The sequence below is a fragment of the Chiloscyllium plagiosum genome, unplaced genomic scaffold, assembly GCF_037043375.1.
Source record: "Chiloscyllium plagiosum isolate Xiang-an unplaced genomic scaffold, Cpla_swu_hap1 HiC_scaffold_17, whole genome shotgun sequence".
In the NCBI taxonomy this organism is placed as follows: domain Eukaryota; kingdom Metazoa; phylum Chordata; class Chondrichthyes; order Orectolobiformes; family Hemiscylliidae; genus Chiloscyllium; species Chiloscyllium plagiosum.
Window position 1 is genome coordinate 81,324,096 of NW_028270155.1, and position 20,640 is coordinate 81,344,735.

At 43.9% G+C, this 20,640-nt stretch overlaps 1 protein-coding gene across 1 annotated transcript; it reads left to right on the plus strand.

The window, feature by feature from the left end:
* The first annotated feature begins 1,960 nt into the window (after nt 1–1,960).
* On the plus strand, nt 1,961–19,503 carry LOC122558615 (glutathione S-transferase A-like). Its single transcript, XM_043707404.2, has 6 exons — nt 1,961–2,187; nt 2,382–2,447; nt 9,828–9,933; nt 12,646–12,764; nt 14,840–14,928; nt 19,094–19,503. Exons 1-6 carry the CDS (start codon nt 2,020–2,022, stop codon nt 19,224–19,226), a joined length of 681 nt encoding a protein of 226 aa, XP_043563339.1. The 5' UTR covers nt 1,961–2,019; the 3' UTR covers nt 19,227–19,503.
* Nucleotides 19,504–20,640: the final 1,137 nt, after the last annotated feature.

Genomic DNA, 20,640 nt, shown 5'->3' on the forward strand with positions numbered 1-20,640 from the left:
TAACGTCTTCCTCCTTACTCCCTCCCATTTCTCCTGTTGTATTATAAAACCTATCTAACTCTTCCAATCTGATAAAAAGTCATTGACCTGAAATGTGAACTTTGTTTCTTTTTCTGCAGGTCCTCTTATGCCACAGAGTAATTGCTGCATGTTACTTTGATAACACTTATTATTTAGATGATATGTGTCTTTTCAGTTTGGTCATGTTTAAATTAGCACATTAGTTTTATTTACTTCCTTGGGTTTCAGTTTCCTCATTGATGCTAACTGAACACTAATGTACAGGCTGGAATGCATTTCTGTTACCATCGGAAAGTCTGGAGCAACCTTCAAGCACTCAGTTGGCATGGGGACAGACAGACTGCTTCTTCTCAAAACATTGGTCCTAACACCATTTGCCAGGACTCGTAACAGAAATGTGCTAATTTAAACATGACCTGTGTAATTCTTTGCCTGTGTGAGACCATTCTGGTTTATTTTCACTAGGTACCACTAGCAAGCGATCATGCAGAATCATGCTGTACGCCTGCATCAGTTTAGATTAGATTACTTACAGTGTGGAAACAGGTCCTTCGGCCCAACAAGTCCACACCGCCCCGCCGAAGCACAACCCACCCATACCCCTACATTTACCCCTTACCTAACACTACGGGCAATTTAGCATGGCCAATTCACCTGACCTGCACATCTTTTGGATTGTGGGAGGAAACCGGAGCACCCGGAGGAAACCCACGCAGACACGGGGAGAACGTGCAAACTCCACACAGTCAGTCGCCTGAGGCGGGAATTGAACCCGGGTCTCTGGCGCTGCGAGGCAGCAGTGCTAACCACTGTGCCACCGTGCCGCCCACAAGTTCTTTAGGGTTGGGAGAGAGGAGCAGGAGATGGTGGATGGTTTTGTAATATAGTCGTAATCTCCATTTCTCTGAGCCCAGAAGGTCTAGGTTCAGATCCCAGAGATGTGTTGTAACAAGTCTGAGCAGGTTCATGGGTCTTATGGCACATGCAGAGTGTCCCTATGTTTCAATGACAGAAAGTGATAATTGATCACTGCATGATATTATGGTCAAACATTTTGATTAATTGTAAAATCTTCAGAATATATACTGTGCGAGTTCAACAGGTAATAGGGAAGTCAAATGGAATGTGCATCTTCATTGCAAGGGGAATGGAGTATGAAAATAGGGCAGTTTTGCCCAAACCACACCAAGCACTAATCAGACCACAGCTGGAATACTGTGAATAGATTTGGGCCCTTTACCTCAGGAAAGGAATACTGGCAGTGGAAGGAGTCCAGAGATGGTTCACTAGGACAAATTGTTCTATAAAGAGAGATTACGTCGATCAAGTCTGTATTCATTGGGATTTAGAAGAATGAAAGGCAACCTTGTTGAAACATACAAGGTTGTTGGAAGATTTGACAGGGTGGATGTGGAAAAGTTGTTTGGTGTTTTAGGAGAGTGTAGGACCAGAGGGCATAATCTCAGACAAGGGATTGCCCATTTAAACAGAGAAATTCTTCTCCAAGGATTGTGAATCTGTGGAAGTCATTACAGGGCTGTTGAGGTGAGGTATTTTCATAGCTGACAGATTTTTAATAAGTAATTAAATCAAGGGTTGTGGAGAAAAGACAGGAAAGTGCAGCCCAGGATTATCAGATCAACCATTATCTCATTGAATTGCGGAGCAGACTCGATGTGCTCCTACTCCGAGGTGTTTATACTGTAGTGCGTTTCTAATAAACTACCAGGTAGCCCCGTTCTCTCTCACTGAGTCGCTGTCAGCAAAATAACCTTATCAATGGAAGTGAAAGTCCTTTGCACTTTTTAATCCAGGTGAATGGACGCACAATTTTTTATTGAATTTATTTTTGCAATGTCATTTCCTGAATTGCGAAATTGTTGCTGATCAGCTGACCATAAACTCATAAAACGGTGGGTGGGGTGATGACTTTTCAGTAAAGGGCTCGGCGTGTTAGCTAACTAGTTAGTTAGCGAGTGAGTGTGTGAGAGCTGCACAATGGCCGACAACACTATCTTGTACTGGGGTTCGGGCTCCCCTCCCTGCTGGAGAATCATGATCGCCTTGCAAGAGAAGAAACTATTTGGGATCCCGCAGAAATTGCTGTGTTTTGACAAGCAGGACCACAAGTCACCGGAGGTGCTGGCTGTGAACCCCAGAGGACAAGTAAGGCGGGTTTTAATAATCTCAACAGCATTGTAATCAAATGTAGTCGGTTTTAGACCAGTACAAGTGCCCAGCTCGCTGTTCTGAAGCTTTAATTCGGAAGCAACCACTTTCAAGTCATTCTGGAGGTGAAACCTGTGCGGGATTTTCGACCTTGTGGAGTAATTAGCCCTCTTTTTAAAAATATATTGCAGCTCCCAAGCTTCAAGCACAACGGGAACATTGTGAACGAGTCTTTCGCAGCCTGCATGTACTTGGAGGTAAGAATCAGCCCGATCAAAACAAGACAGCGTCAAGTTCCAGTCCTCTCAAGTTTAGGCAATTTGGGATTTCCGTTTTTGAGACCCCATAGGGCTCTCCCTCCTAGTTCACCCGACACACGGAAGTACCAAACCTGCACCGAAGTAAAATGCGCAGATTGTTGAAAATCGAGAATTGCTGTAAAGCCTCCCAAGTGGGAGTAGCTAAGGCTGTCACTGAGCTTCTCCTAGCCATTGGTCCCACACACCATTCCAGGGAGGAACAGTGAAATGACACACTGCTGGGCCAAAGCAAACACATGCTGGAAGGAGTCAGCAGGTCTGGCAGCGTCTCTGTAGAGAAAGCGTCAACGGACCCGAAACGTTAACTCTGCTTTCTCCTTCCAAATGCTGCTGAGAGTCGCCAGCGATTTCTGTTTCGATTTCTAGCATCCGCAGTTCTTTGTTTCTAGAACATGCTGCTGGAGCTCCTTTTGAATCCCTAACCGAAAACCAACATGTCACTTCCCAGTTTTTATACTTCTGTCTCCTAGACTGGAATGAAATTTGATAAAAAATTTCCAGCTCATGGTGAGAAGTGGCAAAGGGGACAAAGGTGAGGGGGGGGGGGGGGGTTGCTGGTGGAGGGGTGTTCCAGTAGATTGGGAACAAACAAAAGATTTCAGAAGATCCTCAGAAGTAATGTGGGAGTTGAGGTAGGAAAGAATTGTGTCCCAAGAGGAACAGGTTGAAAGTTTGGGAGTACCACACCTGTCTTGTTTATGACCTTGGGGGGGAAAAAGGTTGAAGTGGGATTAGGGTCAATTGCATTGGAGGCAGATAACCACAGGAGATGAGAGCACTGACCATTTAGGTCGGGTTAACTCCATCAGCTGGATGGTGGTTTGTAATACAGAGTGACACCAGCACTAATGTGCAAGTTCAATTCCCATCCTGGCTGCTGTCACCCAACTTCTCAACTTCACCCCTCACCTGAGACATTTCATTGCAGCTCCTGACAAGTATTCTGTTTTCCCATTTACTCCTGTTCCACATAGTGCAGAAACAGGTCATTCGGCCCAACAAGTCCACACCAACCCTCCAAAGAGCATCACACCCAGACCTGACCCATGACCCTATTCCTGTAATCCTGCATCTCCCATGGCTAACACACCTAATCCCTGAACACTATGGGCAATTTGGTATGGCTAATCCACCTAACTTGCACATCTTTGTCTGTGGGAAAGTGAGGACTGCAGATGCAGGAGATCAGCGTCAAAAAGTGTGAGCTGGAAAAGCACAGCCAATCAGGCAGCTTCTGAGGAGCAGGAGAGTCAATGTTTCGAGCATAAGCCCTTCATCAGGAATGAGCTCTTCATTTTTGGACTGTGGGAGGAAACGGGACCATCCAGTGGAAACCCTCACCTTGTCTGTCTTTTGTCTGCTTCATCATTCCTTCTATTATTTAATCTTTCCAGCCTCCCACTTATCTCTGACCTTCTCTTATGTTTCATCCTGTCCTTTCCCTGCTTCTGTGCATGGTTTAAATCTGGTCATTTACTAACTTTTGATCGTCCTGATGACCTGAACCCTGAACTGTGTTTCTGTCTTTCTCTTCCTGAGGACATTTCCTAAACTGCTGACTATTTCTGATGTTTTCTGCTGTTGGACTGCATTGGTAGCCCAATGGGACTGAGTTTTGTACCATGGTGCCAGTGCAAGCTTCTGGTGAGTGACCTACATGGAGGGTGTTTATGTTGGATAGCAGGTCCAAATTAAAGGCATGTATGAAGTTACAGGTAGCAGTCTGAATTTGGACTCTTTTACAGTCTTTATAGAGTTTCAAAATCAGGTTCAGATGTTTGTCAACTTTGGTGAAACAGAACTAAGCCATTTGGTACATCAAGTCTGTTTTTCCATTCAGCGAGATTATGGCTGACTTGGTAATCCTCAACTCCACTTCCTTCTGTTATCCTATTGATTAAAAGTCTGTCTGTCTCAGCTTTGAACATACTTAGCGGTTCAGCCTCAACACCCCTCAGCAGTGAAGAATTCCACAGATTCACTGCCTTCTGTGAGAAATCATTCCTTCTCATTTGTGTCTTAAATGGGCTTGCTCAAAAATCATGCCCTCTAGTCCTGGACGCTTATAAAGGAAAGAAACCTCCCTACATCTACCCTGTCTGTACCCCCTAAGAATATTTCAAGTTTCAATAAGTTTGCCTCTCATTCTTCTGTACTCCAATGAATACAAACCCAACTTAATCTCTCTTCATAAGAAAATTCTTCCATAGCTAAAGGCCTACTGAGCTTTCTCTAGAATGCCTCAAATGGCAGCATGTCCCTACTAGATAAGGGGATCAAACACTGTTCCCATTTTTCTAGATTTTGCCTGACTAATGTGTTGTGAAGTTTTAGTAAGATTTATTTTTATATTCCATTTCCTTTCCAATAAAGGCCAAAATTCCATTTGCCTTCCCTGTTACCTGCTGAACGTGGATACTAGCTTTTTGTGATTTAGAACAGTTAAATGCGTGGCTACAGGGATGGTGCAGGAGGGAGGGATTCCGGTATTTGGATAACTGGGGTTCTTTCTGGGGAAGATGGGACCTCTATAAACAGGATGGTCTACACCTGAACCTGAGGGGCACCAGTATCCTTGGTGGGAGGTTTGCTAGTGCTCTTGGGGGGGGTTTAAACTAACTCTGCAGGGGCATGGGAACCCAGACTGTAGCTTTAGGGTGCAGGACCTGGAGTGTAGAGAGGTTAGGAACATGGCATCAATTTCAAAGGAGGGTGCCTGTAAACAGGAAAGTGGTTTGAAGTGTGTATACTTCAATGCAAGAAGTATACGAAATAAGGTAGGTGAACTTGCAGCGTGGGTTGGTACCTGGGACTTCGATGTTGTGGCTATTACGGAGACATGGGTAGAACAGGGACAGGATTGGCTGTTGCAGGTTCCAGGGTTTAAATGTTTTAGTAGGGTCAGAGGTGGGGGTAAAAGAGGGGGAGGTGTGGCATTGCTTGTCAAAGATAGTATTACAGCTGTGGAAAGGACGATGGATGAGGACTTGCCATCTGAGGTAGTTTGGGCTGAGGTTAGGAATAGGAAGGGTGAGATTACCCTGTTAGGAGTTTTTTACAGGCCTCCTAATAGTCCTAGAAACGTAGAAGAAAGGATTGCGAGGATGATTCAGGAGAAGAGTGAAAGTAATAGGGTGGTTGTTATGGGGGACTTTAACTTTCCTGATATTGATTGGGAAAGCTATAGCTCAAGTTCGTTAGATGGGTCAGTGTTTGTCCAATGTGTGCAGGAGGGTTTCCTGACACAATATGTAGATAGGCCAACAAGAGGTGAGGCCATACTGGATTTGGTTCTGGGTAATGAACCAGGCCAGGTGTTAGAATTAGAGGTAGGTGAGCACTTTGGGGACAGTGACCACAATTCGGTGACTTTTACTCTAGTGATGGAGAGGGATAAGTGTGCACTACAGGGCAAGAGTTATAGATGGGGGCAAGGAAATTATGATGCTGTGAGGCATGACTTAGGATGTGTGGCCTGGAAAAGTAAGCTTCAAGGCAAGGGTGTAATTGATATGTGGAGCTTGTTCAAGGAGCAACTATTGAGTGTCCTTGATAAGTATGTGCCCGTCAGGCAGGGAGGAAAGGGTTGTGTGAGGGAGCCGTGGTTTAATAAGGAATTGGAATCCCTTGTTAAATGGAAGAGGGCGGCCTATGTAAAGATGAGGCGTGAAGGTTCAATTGGGGCGATTGAGAGTTATAAGGTAGCCAGGAAGGACCTGAAGAGAGAGCTAAGAGCAGCAAGGAGGGGACATGAAAGGTCCTTAGTTGGTAGGATTAGGGAAAACCCTAAGGCTTTCTATAGGTATGTCAGGAATAAAAGAATGACTAGGGTAGGAATAGGTCCAGTCAAGGATAGTAGTGGGAAGTTGCGTGTGGAGGCTGAAGAGATTGGGGAGACACAATGAATACTTTTCGTCAGTATTCAATCAGGAACAGGACATTGTTGTCAATGTGAGTACTGAGTCACAATTAAGTAGAATGGATGGCTTTGAGGTATGTAGAGATGAGGTGTTAGAAATTCTGGAAAGTGTGAAAATAGATAAGTCCCCTGGGCCTGATGGCATTTATCCTAGGATTCTCTGGGAAGCAAGGGAGGAGATTGCAGAGCCATTGGCCTTGATTTTTATGTCCTCGTTGTCTACAGGAGTAGTGCCAGAAGATTGGAGGCTAGCAAATGTGGTTCCCTTGTTCAAGAAGGGGAGTAGGGATAACCCTAGTAACTATAGGCCGGTGAGTCTCACTTCTGTTGTGGGCAAAATCTTAGCGAGAATTGTAAGGGATAGGATTTGTGAACATCTGGATAGGAATAATGTGATCAAGGATAGTCAGCATGGTTTTGTGAAGGGCAGGTCGTGCCTCACAAACCTGATTGAATTCTTTGAGAAGGTGACTAAGGAGGTGGACGAGGGGAAAGCAGTAGATGTGGTGTATATGGATTTTAGTAAGGCGTTTGATAAGGTTCCCCATGGTAGACTACTGCAAAAAATACGGAGGTATGGCATTGAGGGTGAGTTGGAGGTTTGGATTAGGAGTTGGCTGGCTGGAAGAAGACAGAGGGTAGTAGTTGATGGCAAAGGTTCATCTTGGAGTGACGTCACTAGCGGTGTTCCGCAAGGATCTGTTTTGGGACCATTGCTGTTTGTCATTTTTATAAATGACCTGGAGGAGGGGTTAGAAGGTTGGGTGAGCAAGTTTGCGGATGATACGAAAGTCGGAGGAGTTGTAGACAGTGAGGAAGGATGTGGCAGGTTACAGCGGGATATAGATAAGCTGCAGAACTGGGCAGAAAGGTGGCAAATGGAGTTCAATGTAGCTAAGTGTGAGGCGATTCACTTTGGTAAGAGTAAAAAAAAAGATGGGGTACTGGGCTAACGGTCGGATACTTGGTAGTGTGGATGAGCAGAGGGATCTTGGTGTCCATGTACACAAATCTTTGAAAGTTGCCACCCAGGTAAATAGTGCGGTGAAGAAGGCATATGGCGTACTGGCTTTTATTGGTAGAGGAATTGAGTTCCGGAGTACTGAGGTCATGTTGCAGTTGTATAAGTGGTGCGGCCGCATCTGGAGTATTGTGTGCAGTTTTGGTCGCCATACTATAGGAAGGATGTGGAGGCACTGGAACGGGTGCAGAGGAGGTTTACCAGGATGTTGCCTGGTATGGTAGAAAGATCATATGAGGAAAGGCTGAGGCACTTGGGGTTGTTTTCATTGGAGAAAAGAAGGTTTAGGGGTGACTTGATAGAGGTATATAAGATGATTAGGGGTTTAGATAGGGTCGACAGTGAGAATCTTTTTCCACGTATGGAGTCAGCTATTACAAGGGGGCATAGCTTTAAATTAAGGGGGGGTAGGTATAGGACAGATGTTAGGGGTAGGTTCTTTACTCAGCGAGTCGTGAGTTCATGGAATGCCCTGCCAGTAGCAGTGGTGGACTCTCCCTCATTATGGGCATTTAAGTGGGCATGGATAGGCATATGGAGGATAGTGGGCTAGTGTAGGTTAAGTGGGCTTGGATCGGCGCAACATCGAGGGCCGAAGGGCCTGTACTGCGTTGTATTCTTCTATGTTCTATGTTCTATTCATGAGGATCCCTAAATCCTTTTGTGTGAAAGTTTTCTACAGTCCGTCTCCATTTTAAAATAATTATCAGCTTTTTAAAAAAATTCTTCCTGCCAAAGTGCATATTTTCCCATCCAATATTTCACCTGCCAAGAATTTGCCCACTCACCTTAGCTGTCAATAGCCCCATGTAAACTATTTGTGGTGTACTGCTTGTTTTCCCACCTACTTTTTGTGCCACCTACAAACTTGACAACCGTTCATTTGCTTCCCTCTTCCAAATCATTAGCACATCGTAAACCATTCTGTCCCACCCTATTCATGTGACCCCACTAATTACAGGTTGCCATCCTAAATCTGCCCACTCTATCCCAAATCTGTTTTCAATTAGTTAGCTAATTATCTATCCATACTCATCTATTATCCCCAACACCATAAGTTCTAATCATATTAAGTAACCTTATATGCAGTAGAATAATAGAATCACTACAGAATGGAAACAGGTCCATTGGCCCAACAAGTCCACACGGACCCTCTGAAGAGTATACCACCCAAACCTATTCTCCTACCCTATTACTCTACATTTACCCCTGACTACTGCACCTAACCTGAACACTGTGGACAATTTAGCATGGCCAATTCAGCTGACCTGCACATCTTTGGATTGTGGGAGCACTCGGAGGAAACCCACGCAGAGACCGGGAGAATGCACGTACTCCTCACAGACAGTCGCCCAAGGCTGGAATTGAACCCAGGTCTCAGTAGTGCTAACCACTGAGCCACTGTGTCGCCCTTTATTGAATGCCTTTTTCTAAATTTTCTAACATTTTTCTAAATGTTATTGCATCCTTTATAATAGGTTGTGACAAATGTTAACCTAACTGAGCTATAGTTATCTGTTCTGAAAACAACAAATACTGGAGGTCATAGTGGGTCAAGCAGCATCCATTGGAGACAGTAAGCTAATATTCGAGTCTAGATGACTCTTCATCTGAGTTGACACGAAGTTACAGTTATGTTTTTGTCTGCCTCCCTTGTTGATTAAATGTGTTATGTTGGCATTTTCCCAATCCTCTGGAACATTTCCAGAATCCAAGGACTCTCGGAAGATTACCACCATTATTACTATCATTACATTCATTATCACTGCAACCTCGACAGTCCTAGGATGCAATGTATCAGGCCCAGGGAATTCATTGGCCTTTAGCCCAATTAATTTCCCTAGTACTTTTTCTCAAATGGTAGGTAAAGTATTTCTTCCTCTCCCACAGCAATATTCTCACGACTGGTAAATTGCATCACTGTATTAACTAAGCCAATACCAGTTAGGCGTAAATCAATTCCTAAATTGGTTGCTTTTCTTATGTTCCATCAAATCGTATACCAACATCCAAATTAATTTCAAAACTCAATTAAAACTGGCTGGAATATTTTTGTGCTTATATAAGGGATTATTCATGCCGTGTGATATAATTGAGTTTCGACCGTTCTTAAAGCCATTAGACCAATGAAATATCAGATACATTGTGAAATATATCTTGTGGCGTTAGCAACTTTATCTTTGCCAATTTAACCATTACTGCCAGAAAAACCAGGTCCTGGTGCAGAAATGACCAGACGTCTGGGAGTTTGTGCCCTAGCTAACTACATGAACAGGAAAGCAAATGTGTTCAAATAGCTCTCAATAAAATATTCCTCAGGATTGCATTGCATGTTTATCTGGTCTTTCTTTCCCATTTCTCTCCTCCTCTGCCTTAGAGTCAGTATAAATCCCAAGGCAACCAATTGATCCCAGACGCACCAGCAGAACAGGCTCTGGTCTACCAGAGAATGTTTGAGGTTCTAACTCTGCATCAGAAGATGGGTAAGTTCCTCATTCTGAACCATTGTATCACTGTTCCAGTTCATTCAACCTGGGCAACTCACAGAACTCGTGTTCTGTGCAGTGGGTTTCAGGAGGTGGCCAGACTGGAGTAGGGTTAGGGTTGTTGTTGGATCCTAGATATTGTTGGGGAGAGTGATGAAGTGGAAGGAACATGTGGTGGGAGAGTGGGTGATGCGGGATATTGTTGGGAGGGTAATGAGAAGAAAGGAAAGTGTGGGGTAGAGGGACGGACGATTGATGGAGAAAGTGCAGGTGAGGGGGAAATGAGAAGAAAGTGAGACAGGAAGGAGGTGGAGGGGACTGAGGAAAGTGGGGGGTATAAAATTTCGAGTAGTCCAGATGGAAAAGAGGGTAAGATGGCAAAGTAGTGTATAGGGAGAGGGAGCATAGGATGCTGAGGGACGGTAAAGTTGGTGATGGTTGAGGTGGAACAAGGTAGAAGGAAAAGGGAGGATAAGAACATAGAAAATATGTACAGGAGTAGGCCATTTGACCCGTTTGGGCCTGTACTACCATTCAATATGACCATGGCTGATCATGCAATCTCTGTATCCCATTCCCTCTGTCTCTTGATACCTTTAACTGCAAAGGCCACGTCCAGCTCCCACTTGAATCTATCTAATGAACTGGCCCCAACAGCTTCCTGTGGGAGAGAATTCCACAGCTTCACAACTCTGAGTGAATTTGTTCTTCCCCATCTCAGTCCTGAATGGCTTACCCCTGATTCTTAGACTGTGACTCCTTTTTCTGGACTTCCCCAACATTAGGAACATTCTTCCTGCAACTAGCCTGTCCAGTCCCATCAGGATTTTGTGTTTCTGTGAGATCCTCCTCATTCTTCTAAATTCCAGTGAATACAAGCCCAGTCGACCTAGTATTTTTTCATATGTCAGTCTTGCCATCCTGGGAATCAGTCTGGTGAACCTTTGCTGGACCCCCTCAGTAGAAGGAATGTCCTTCCTCAGACTAGGAGATCAAAACTGCATAAAACACTCGAGGTGTGGCCTCACCAAGGCCCTGCATAATTGCAGCAAGACATCCCTACTCTGATATGCAAATCCTCTCGTTATGAAGGAAGCATGTCATTAGCTTTCCGCACTGCCTGCTGCACCTGCATGCCAACCTTCATTAACTGTTCCACCATGTCACTTGGGTCTCGTTGCACCTCACGTTTTCCTAAACTGCCACCATACAGATAATAATCTGAATTTGTAATCAAAGTAGAGAACCTCACCTTTATCCACATTATATTGTATTTGCCCACTCAGCCAGTATATCCAAGTAACTCTGCAGCCTCTTGACACCGTCCTCACAACACACACTATTGCCCAGCTTAGTGTCATCTGCAAAAAATCTGGAGATCTGGCATTCTATTCCTTCATCCAAATCATTAATGTATATCATGAATAGCTGAGGTCCTAGCACTAAACCTGTGGCATCCTGCTTTACCATTGCCTGCCTTCTGAGAAGAACCCGTTTATTCCAAGTCTCTGCTTCCTGTCTGCCAACCAGTTTTCTATCCGTGTCAATACAATAAGATACCATGAGATTAGTCAGCAAAATTAAAGCTCGTGTGTGAAACTTTGTCAAAAGTTTATGAACATGGTAAAGGAGTATTCAGAAACCCATTTGCACAGTCGTTGCACACAACACACTTTGTTCAGAATAAAAACAGGAAGAGCTTCCATGGATTAAGGATCCAAATAGAGTAATTAAGTATAAGAACAAGGAGGTAATGTTGGAAATATATACAGCATTGGTCAGGCTACAGCTGGAGTACTGTGTGCAGTTCTGTTCACCTCACTACGGGAAGGTTATGATAGCATTAGATGGGATACAAAGGAGGTTCACCAGGATGTTAGCTGGAATGGGAAAATTGAGTTATAAGGAGAAACTAGATAGGCATGGAATTTTTTTTAATGAGCAGAGAAGACTGAGGGGACACATGATTAAGCTATATAAGTTGAGGGGTCAATCACGATAAGGTAAGGGGCAGGAGATTCAGAGGGGATTTGGGGAATAAACTTCTTCACTCAGTGGGAATCTGGAATGCACTGCCTGGGAAGGTACTGGATGAGTACTTCAAGTATCATAACACTTTAGCGCACCTTTAGTGGTAGTCGAGAGCGCAGTGCTGGAAAAGCACAGCAGGTCAGGCAGCATCCGAGGAGCAGGAGATTCTCTGCCTGACCTGCTGTACTTTTCCAGCACCCCACTCTCGACTCTGATCTCTAGCATCTGCAGTCCTTACTTACTACCTTTTTAGTGGTAGTTATGTTGGTGCAGATGCAATGGGCTGAAGGGCCTTTTCTGCGCTGTATGAATCTGTGAAATGGTTTACCAGATGCAGTCCTGTCTCCACCATTTCCCTGAAGCTGGACCCAACTCCTGCCAATCTGTGGCCTCAGAAGTCCCTCTTACAATCTTCCCTAGCAACACCCAGCAAACACCTCTGGTCCAGACAATTATATTAGCATGTACACTGCTTTCCCAGTTGGGAGCAGATTATTTGGAAAGGCAAGAGAGTTGTTTATCCTTGTTCCTGTTGCAAGAATTGTTCCAAATTGACAGGTAGCAGTGAGTAACTCACCTGAATAACAGTGAGACTGGAACAGTATCCAGTAGGGAATGGGTTTCTGGATGTACTGGGGAGCAGAATCCATTCTAATTTAATTGTTATTGTATCTGCAGCTGATTATGCTTTCTACAATTGGAGGGTCCCAGAACCTGAGCGACATGAAAGTGCCCTGGCAAGAAATAAAGCTGCCTTGACATCCGAGTTTACCCTCTGGGAAGGATATCTAGGGAAGGTAGGTTTCTTATCTCAAAGGGAACTGCAATACAATGAGCAGCAAGTGATGCTTCAGTATAGAGTGGGGGTTATAAACAACCTGTAGCATTGTATTCAGTTTGACACACCCCACCTTTAGGATGATACATGAGCTTTGGAGGAGAGGAATGAAGGTAAGGTCTTTTGTCCTCAATGAGGGGGAGGGTTTGAGATTGACCAATCCTGTTTCACATAGCAAGTGGAATGGGATTGAAACTGACCAGTCCTGTTTGACTAAGTTTCCTGCGGTCAGTTAGCAGGAGACTTGCATCCTATTGGCCTGGACTGACTTCAAAACCATGCCTTGGATATGATTGGCATAATATAATATAATACAATACAACGTAGCATAGGAACAGATCCTTCAGCCCACCAAACCTGCATCAATTCCTAATCCTTACTTAGACCTGCTACTTACTGTCTATATATGGTTGCTATGCCTTTGTTCACCTCCTGTTCATGTGTCTATTAAGATACGCCTTAAACATTGCTAATGTATCTGATTCCACCACCTCCACTGGCAGTGCATTCTGAGCACTGTGTAAAAATTTTTATCTGCACTTCTTTAAACTTTCCCCTCTCACCTTGAACCTATGCTTTTGTAGTTGACCTTTCCACCCTGGTCAAAAACCTCTGAATATCCACTCTATCTCTGTCTCTCATAATTTTTGTAGATCTCTATCAGGATGCCCCCGCCTCAGCCTCTGTCTTTCCATGAAAACAATCTGAGTTTATCCAGCCTCTCGTAACTAAAGCCCTCCTGACCAGGCAACATCCTGGTAAACCTTCTCTGTATCCTCTCCAAAGCTCCCACATTCTTCAGGTAATGTGATGACCAGAACTGAATGCAACATTCCAAATGTGGCCAAACTAATGAGAGTAATGTATGTGCCATTCAGGTACGTGTGCTGTGATATTCCCATAATCGAACCCAAAAGTCTTCTATAGTTTGCAGTTTGAGCCTTGGCAGCACAGTGTGCAATTGGGGTATGAATCATCATCTTCAGTAATCTGATGGCAAATGGCTTCCAACTTTAATGTAATATTTGTGTCAAAATTCAAAATTGTCTTCATTTTCTTTTTACTGATGGGTGGGCGGCACGGTGGCACAGTGGTTAGCACTGTTGCCTCACAGCGCCAGAGACCCGGGTTCAATTCCCGCCTCAGGCGACTGACTGTGTGGAGTTTGCACATTCTCCCAGTGTCTGCGTGGGTTTCCTCCGGGTGCTCCGGTTTCCTCCCACAGTCCAAAGATGTGCAGGTCAGGTGAATTGGCTATGCTAAATTGTCCGTAGTGTTAGGTGCAGGGGTAAATGTAGGAGAATGGGTCTGGGTGGGTTGCGCTTCGGCGGGTTGGTGTGGACTTGTTGGGCCGAAGGGCCTGTTTCCACACTAAGTAATCTAATCTAATCTAATCTAACCTAATCTAATCTAATGTATCTCAGTATGGCTGGACGTAAATGAATGGGATCTTCTGAGAGTTTTCATGGCAGCACGATGACTCAGTGGTTCGCACTGCTGCCTTACAGCACCAGAGCCCTGGGTTTATTTCTAGCCTTGGGTGACTCGCTGTGTGAAGTTAGCACATTCTCCTCGTATCTGCGTGGGTTACATCTGGGTGCTCCAGTTTCCTCCCACAGCCCAAAGATGTGCAGGTTGGGTGAATTGGCCATGCTAAATTGTCCATAACGTTCAAGGATGTGTAGGTTAGGTCAGGGGTACATATAGAGTAATAGGGTAGGGGTGGGTCACTCTTCAGCGGGTCAGTGTGTACTTGTTGGGCCAAATGGCCTGTTTCCACACTGGGGATTCTATGATTCTTATCATTTTCTGTGTTGAGTAAAGCTGTGCAGACACTCCTGTTTCCCCTTTGCATTCAACTGCAGAGGAAATAGGAATTGATTTTAATCTAGTTGTTGGCAAAATTGGATTTCCGATACTGTCCATTGTATCCGATTCCATCTCCCTATGCGAATTGGAACTGTCTGACAGAGAGCTAATGCTTTTGGTTTATCAGTGAACAGATATAATCTCTCCCTTTTTTTTTGTCTTCAGATGGGACCCCAATCATATATAGCAGGGAAAAACTTCACCATGGCTGATGTCATGCTGTTCCCACAACTGGCCCTATGTGTCCGATTTGGGTAAGTTACTGACAGTTGTATTGTTGAATGTGAAATATCTCTATAGAAATCTCTGTCTTGGTTCAATATCTCAAGGGTTAGGTACAGTACTCATTCCTGGCAAGGCACTCGGGGAGGATAAAGGAAGCAGAAAATAATTTAAACCAGAAATTAAGAAGACTAGGAGGGGTAGCGAAATGTCCTTGGCATGTAGCCATGATATGGAAGTGCCAGTGTTGGACTGGGGTGGACAAAGTTAAAAATCACACAACACCAAGTTATAGTTCAACAGGTTTATTTGGAGGTGCAAACTTTCGGAGCGCTGCTCCTTTCATCAGGTGATGAAGGAGCAGCCCTCCGAAAAGTTGTACCTCCAAATAAACCTGTTGGACAATAACCTGTTGTTGTGTCATTTTTAACTGAGGCAAGTAGGATTAAGGAGAATGTCCAGGCATTTGACATGTATATTCGGGGTAAGAGAATAACTGTGGAAAGGGTAGATTCATAGCAAACCAGAGGAAATAGGTGAGGTCCTTAATGAGGACAAGGATAGAGATAATGGTGAGGTTAGGGATATGTATGTTCATATTCTGGGGATGTCGATATTAAGAAGGAAATTGATTGCCTTGAAAAACAGTAAGGTAGATAAGTCTCCCTGGCCTGATGAAATCTGTCCCAGGATACTAAGGGAGACAAAAGAGAAGATTGCTAGGGCCTTGTCTGAGACCTTTGTGTCCTCTTTAGTCAAGGCGGCGGCATTTGCCATGTCTATCTCAGATTCTGAGGAATCTTCATTGCTTGACAGAGAGGGAGACCCCATGCATTTTGGAACAGTTAGAAAGGCTGTCGAGGAGCTGGACACCATTTGTAAGTTTGCAGCTTTCATATGGTTTATGGCTTGCTCAGGACTGTTGGACCTACCTGAACTCTATATGTCACTGAACCTGACTTTGTGTCGACCATGTCTTTTAATCATGCTATTCCCTTGGTTCCTACACCAAACTGAAGTAAACTGTCTCTCTCACTTAGCAGAGTCTTCTGTCCGGCATTGGTATTCCTGTTTCGATTTCAGCCTCCACCACCATGTCTGGGAAGATCAGATTTAACTTAATTAACTGTACCAACCTCTACCACTTCCTCTGGCACTTCATTCCATACGTGCACCACCCTCTGCATGAAAACATTGGCCCTTAGCTCCCTTTTAAATCTTTCCACACTCACCTTTAAACCCTTTAGTTTTGGACTCTGCTACCCTGGGAGGAGAAAATACCTTGTCTGTTTACCCTATCTATGACTCTCGTGATTTTATACACCTCTCTAAGGTCACCTCTTGGCCTCTGATGCTCTAGGGAAAATAGCTTCAGTCTATTCAGCCTCTTCCTATAACTCAAACCCTCCAATCCTGGCAACATCCTTGTAAATCTTTTCAACCCTTTCATAATATCTTTCCTAGCAGGGACACCAGAATTGAATGCAGTATTCCAGAAATTGCCGAACCAATGTCCAGTACAGCCGCAGCATGATGCTCAACTCCTATACTTAATGCACTGACCAATAAAGGCAAACATACCAAACACTGCCTTCACTATCCGATCTACTTGCAACTCTACTTTCAAGGAACTATGAATTTGCACTCCAAGGTCTCTTTGATCAACCACACTCCCCACTTAATGTTTTAAGTCCTGTCCTGATTTGCCTTTCCAAAATGCAACACTTCACATTTTTTCTAAATTAAACCTTACCTGCCACTCTGTAGCCCATTAGCCCACCTGATCGAGGTCCTACTGTACTCTGAGGTAACCTTCTTCACTGTCCACTATGCTACCGATTTTGCTGTCACGCAAACTTACTAAACATACCTCCTATGTTCATATCCAAATCATTTATGTAAATGACAAAAAGCTGTGGACCCAGCACTGATCCATGTGGCACACCACTGGTCACAGGCATCCAGTTTGGAAAATAACCTGCCTCTGTCACCCACCTTTTGAGCCAGTTCTGTATCCAAATGGCTAGTCTCCCTGTTCTCCTAACCTTGCTAAACAGTCCGCAATGCAGAACCTTGTTGAACAGCTTACTGAAGTCCATATAGTCCATTGCTCTACTTTCATCAATCTTGTTGTTTCTGCAAAAAAAACTCAAGTTTGGGTCTTCTCCCTATTGGCAACTGTGCTGGAGCTGTCCCTATAGATGCTTTAGGGGTGGTCCTATAATCAAATAGGAGGAACCAAGAATGTATAGTTTCTAATGACGCCATAAATTGTTACTTTAAGCCTGCCTTTGAAGTTTTTAACTGCTCTTTCTGTCAGACCATTGGATGATGGATGGTTTGGAGCTGTCCTTACACAATGAATACCATTTGATTTTAGGAAATACTCCAGTTCCCTGCTGGTAAATGATCGCCTGTTATCTGTGATCAACACTTCTGGAGTCTGTGTATTGTAAAAGATGTCCACAGTCCTACCCTCTATCTGTATAGGTTCCCTGGAATTGGTTCTCAGTCTGACGAGGCCTTGCACAAAACTTGAGGGTTGGAGTCCAGAGAGAATTTAGTTGAAGATTGGTTCTACAATCACTGAAACGGTTCTCCAGTAGAACCAGGTGTCTGTTTAACCAGATGTTTATTTTGTTTGGTTCTGATTTGAATGTTATTGAGCCATTTAACTGTTCCATCCCAGATGTAGTTGGATTTTCCAAGGTGTGCACTCTCCTGCATATCAGCCTATGAGTTCCGTTACTCCACTTAAGTCTAGTGGGACTCTTTTGCTGTCTCGAGTCTATTTACCTGCAGCAACCACAATGTCTTGCCAGACTAGATCCAAATTTTAACATTTAGATGAGGCTTGGTTTTGCTGTGGTTGACCTCGAGTCCTTCTGTTCAGGATATGTGCTAACTGAGATTATGCAATTGCCTTCACATAAATAATATTCCCCAAGCTCAGTTAGATTTGCAAGGGTGTCTACATCCATTGGAAAACCCTGCAACTCATATACTCCATTTCCTGTATTTTCCCAATGGTAAAACTAGTTGTCATGCCTGTTTGAAGTCCAGTTGGATTAGTAGGCACTTTTGCATGGTTAATGCATATTAATCCTACATACCAGACAGTCCGTCAGCATCTTATTAAGGGTTAAACCAAAGTCGTATGCCTCTGCCAGTCGATTTAACCTAGTCAGAAGTCCTGACTGATTCAGTTCTTCTGGAATTGCTGAGTAAAACTGATAATATTTCAGAATTAGAGGAGGTTTGGGATCATAACATTCCTTAACTAAATCTGTCAACTCTTGAAAGGTTTTGGTATCTGGTGCCTTGGAAAGTTAGGCTTCTAATAATGGAAAAAGTTGTCAGCTGTATTTGTTACTTTTCACCTGCCCCTGATTTCTCTGGCAAAAGTAGCACTTTCTTTCCACATACTGGGTCAATCTTTGGCAGGATCAAATGAATCAAGTTTCCCAAATAAAAGCATGATGCCAGAAATGATTACCCCCAACTCAAAGATGGCTGTTGCAAGCAAATCCCTTCCGGAGCATGCCTTACTCTTGTTGCTATTGAAATAACTCCGCAGAGGAGGCTATCGTGTCACCAAGCCACCCTTTATTCACATATGCACAATACATGACACTAATCCAGCTCCCTCTGAGCACGCTGTCAGAGTGAACAGGATGTCTGCCACTCCTGTGTTTATTTTTCAGCCAGGGATCCCTAACTGGGGATGTTAATCTGGTCCAAACAGGGAACTCATACTCTGAGGTCCATCTGATTGACCTCATTACAATTGCTACCTGAAGGGTATGGAGGCTTTGGAGTGATTGCAAAAGAAGTCCATCAGAATGTTGCCTGGATTAGAGTGTATTAGCTATCAGAAAGGTTGGACAAATTTGGATTGTTTTTGGTCGAGCTATGAAGGCCGAGGGTTGACCTGATTGAAGATTATAAAATTGTGCAGCATAGTTTGGGTGGATAGTCAAGAGTTTCTTTCTTCCCAGGGTGGAAATGTCAGATACTAGAGTGCATAGGTTTAAGATGAGGGGGGCAAGATGTTTAAACAAGGTTTGCAAGGAAAGTTTTCTACATTCAGCACAATGGTGCCTGGAATGTGGGTCTTAATTCTGAAGACGAGATGACTTGATTTAAAACCTGTAATGCTAAAACTCTTAACGCTTGTTTATGAACTTTGGATTGTAGACTGTCGCAGAAGAGATATCCATACCTGCTTGATTATTACAATCGAGTGAAGGAGCGACCCAGTATCCAGGCAACCTGGCCCCCTCACTGGAAGGACACTCCTCCAACCATGGACCCCTTGAAAGAGGTCTGAGCTGCCATCCAGCACTGTCCTGTTCTGACTAAAATAACATATCCCCTATGAACAGAGTGGTCATCATACCATTTATTATGCCCTTTTTGATACAGTACATGCTGTTTCACAAAGAGGCAAATTCTAATTTGTCTCGTTTACTCCTGGGACTGTCAGTTTTATTAAACATATCAGACGGATGAGCTATATCCATTTCAATATCTGGGTGTCAAGGTACAATCATTGTTAATAAGAAAAGGTACTTTGTAGCAAAAATAAAGACTTGATATGAAATGTGTTGAATGATATACTTTTCCTTCACAGGTATATTTGTGGTGAGAAATATTATCTTCCCACACTCTAGGGCACTACCAAAGTCAATACTGTTTTCTGGGAATGTTCCACTGACATTACAGAGGACCAGTCAGAGAGCCCATTGGAAGTCACTCCCTCCTCTCTAGGGTGCCTTTTACAGTAAGGACGGTGATAAGTCTGTACTGGTGGGAGGTCCAATGGTGGCACAGTGGTTAGCACTGCTGCCTCAGCGCCAGAGACCCGGGTTCAATTCCCACCTCTGGCGACTCTGTGTGGAGTTTGCACATTCTCCCCGTGTCTGCGTGGGTTTCCTCCGGGTGCTCCGGTTTCCTCCCACAATCCAAAAATGTGCAGGTTAGGTGAATTGGCCATGCTAAATTGCCCATAGTATTAGGTGAAGAGGTAAATTTAGGGGAATGGGTCTGGGTGGGTTGCGCTTTGGCGGGTCGGTGTGGAATTGTTGGGCCGACGGGCCTGTTTCCACACTGTAAGTAATCTAATCTAATCTAATCTAATCTAATCTAATCTAATCTAGTCCTTGTCCGGCTTCCTGGCTGATAGTTAACCTGTTGTTTGCTGTTCTTGATTTCTGTTTCATTTTCACATGATGAGAGACTATGATAAAGCCCACCCTAACAATCTAGTCCCACACAGTAAATCAGCAAAGTGCCACTGAGGAACTTAATAACACCTTTCCAACACCCATTTCTAGCAGAGATAATTACTACAGGAGAATTAATAGTTTACCCAGTCATATACATAATTTTTACAAAATAAGAGCTGTTAATTGGGACTTCATCCCCAAAATGCCAATGGAATGTGCTGTTCCAGTACTGATTCCCTTGCATTGAATTCTCTGCTGCCATTTTGTTGGTCTAACTTGGAGTAACCCAATAGTTACATCATTTTCTGTGACAATGCTGACTGAATGCAATACCATTAGCAGAATACAACTTGCCAAGTTGTTGATGGACTTTGTAATTCTACAGCACTGTTGCAAATTCCCTGAAGATATTTTGCCAGCACTTTTCAAATGCATGGCCACTACCAGCCAGAAAGACAAGGGCAGCAGACATGTGGGAAAAGCACTGCCTGGGCAAGTTCCCCTCCAAGCCAATCA

Coding starts and splice junctions, on each gene's coding strand:
- LOC122558615 (XM_043707404.2), top strand. CDS start 2,020: ATGGCCGACAACACTATCTTGTACTGGGGTTCGGGCTCCCCTCCCTGC. Junction 9,934..12,645: donor AACTCTGCATCAGAAGATGG/GTAAGTTCCTCA, acceptor TTGTATCTGCAG/CTGATTATGCTTTCTACAAT. Junction 14,929..19,093: donor GCCCTATGTGTCCGATTTGG/GTAAGTTACTGA, acceptor TTTGGATTGTAG/ACTGTCGCAGAAGAGATATC.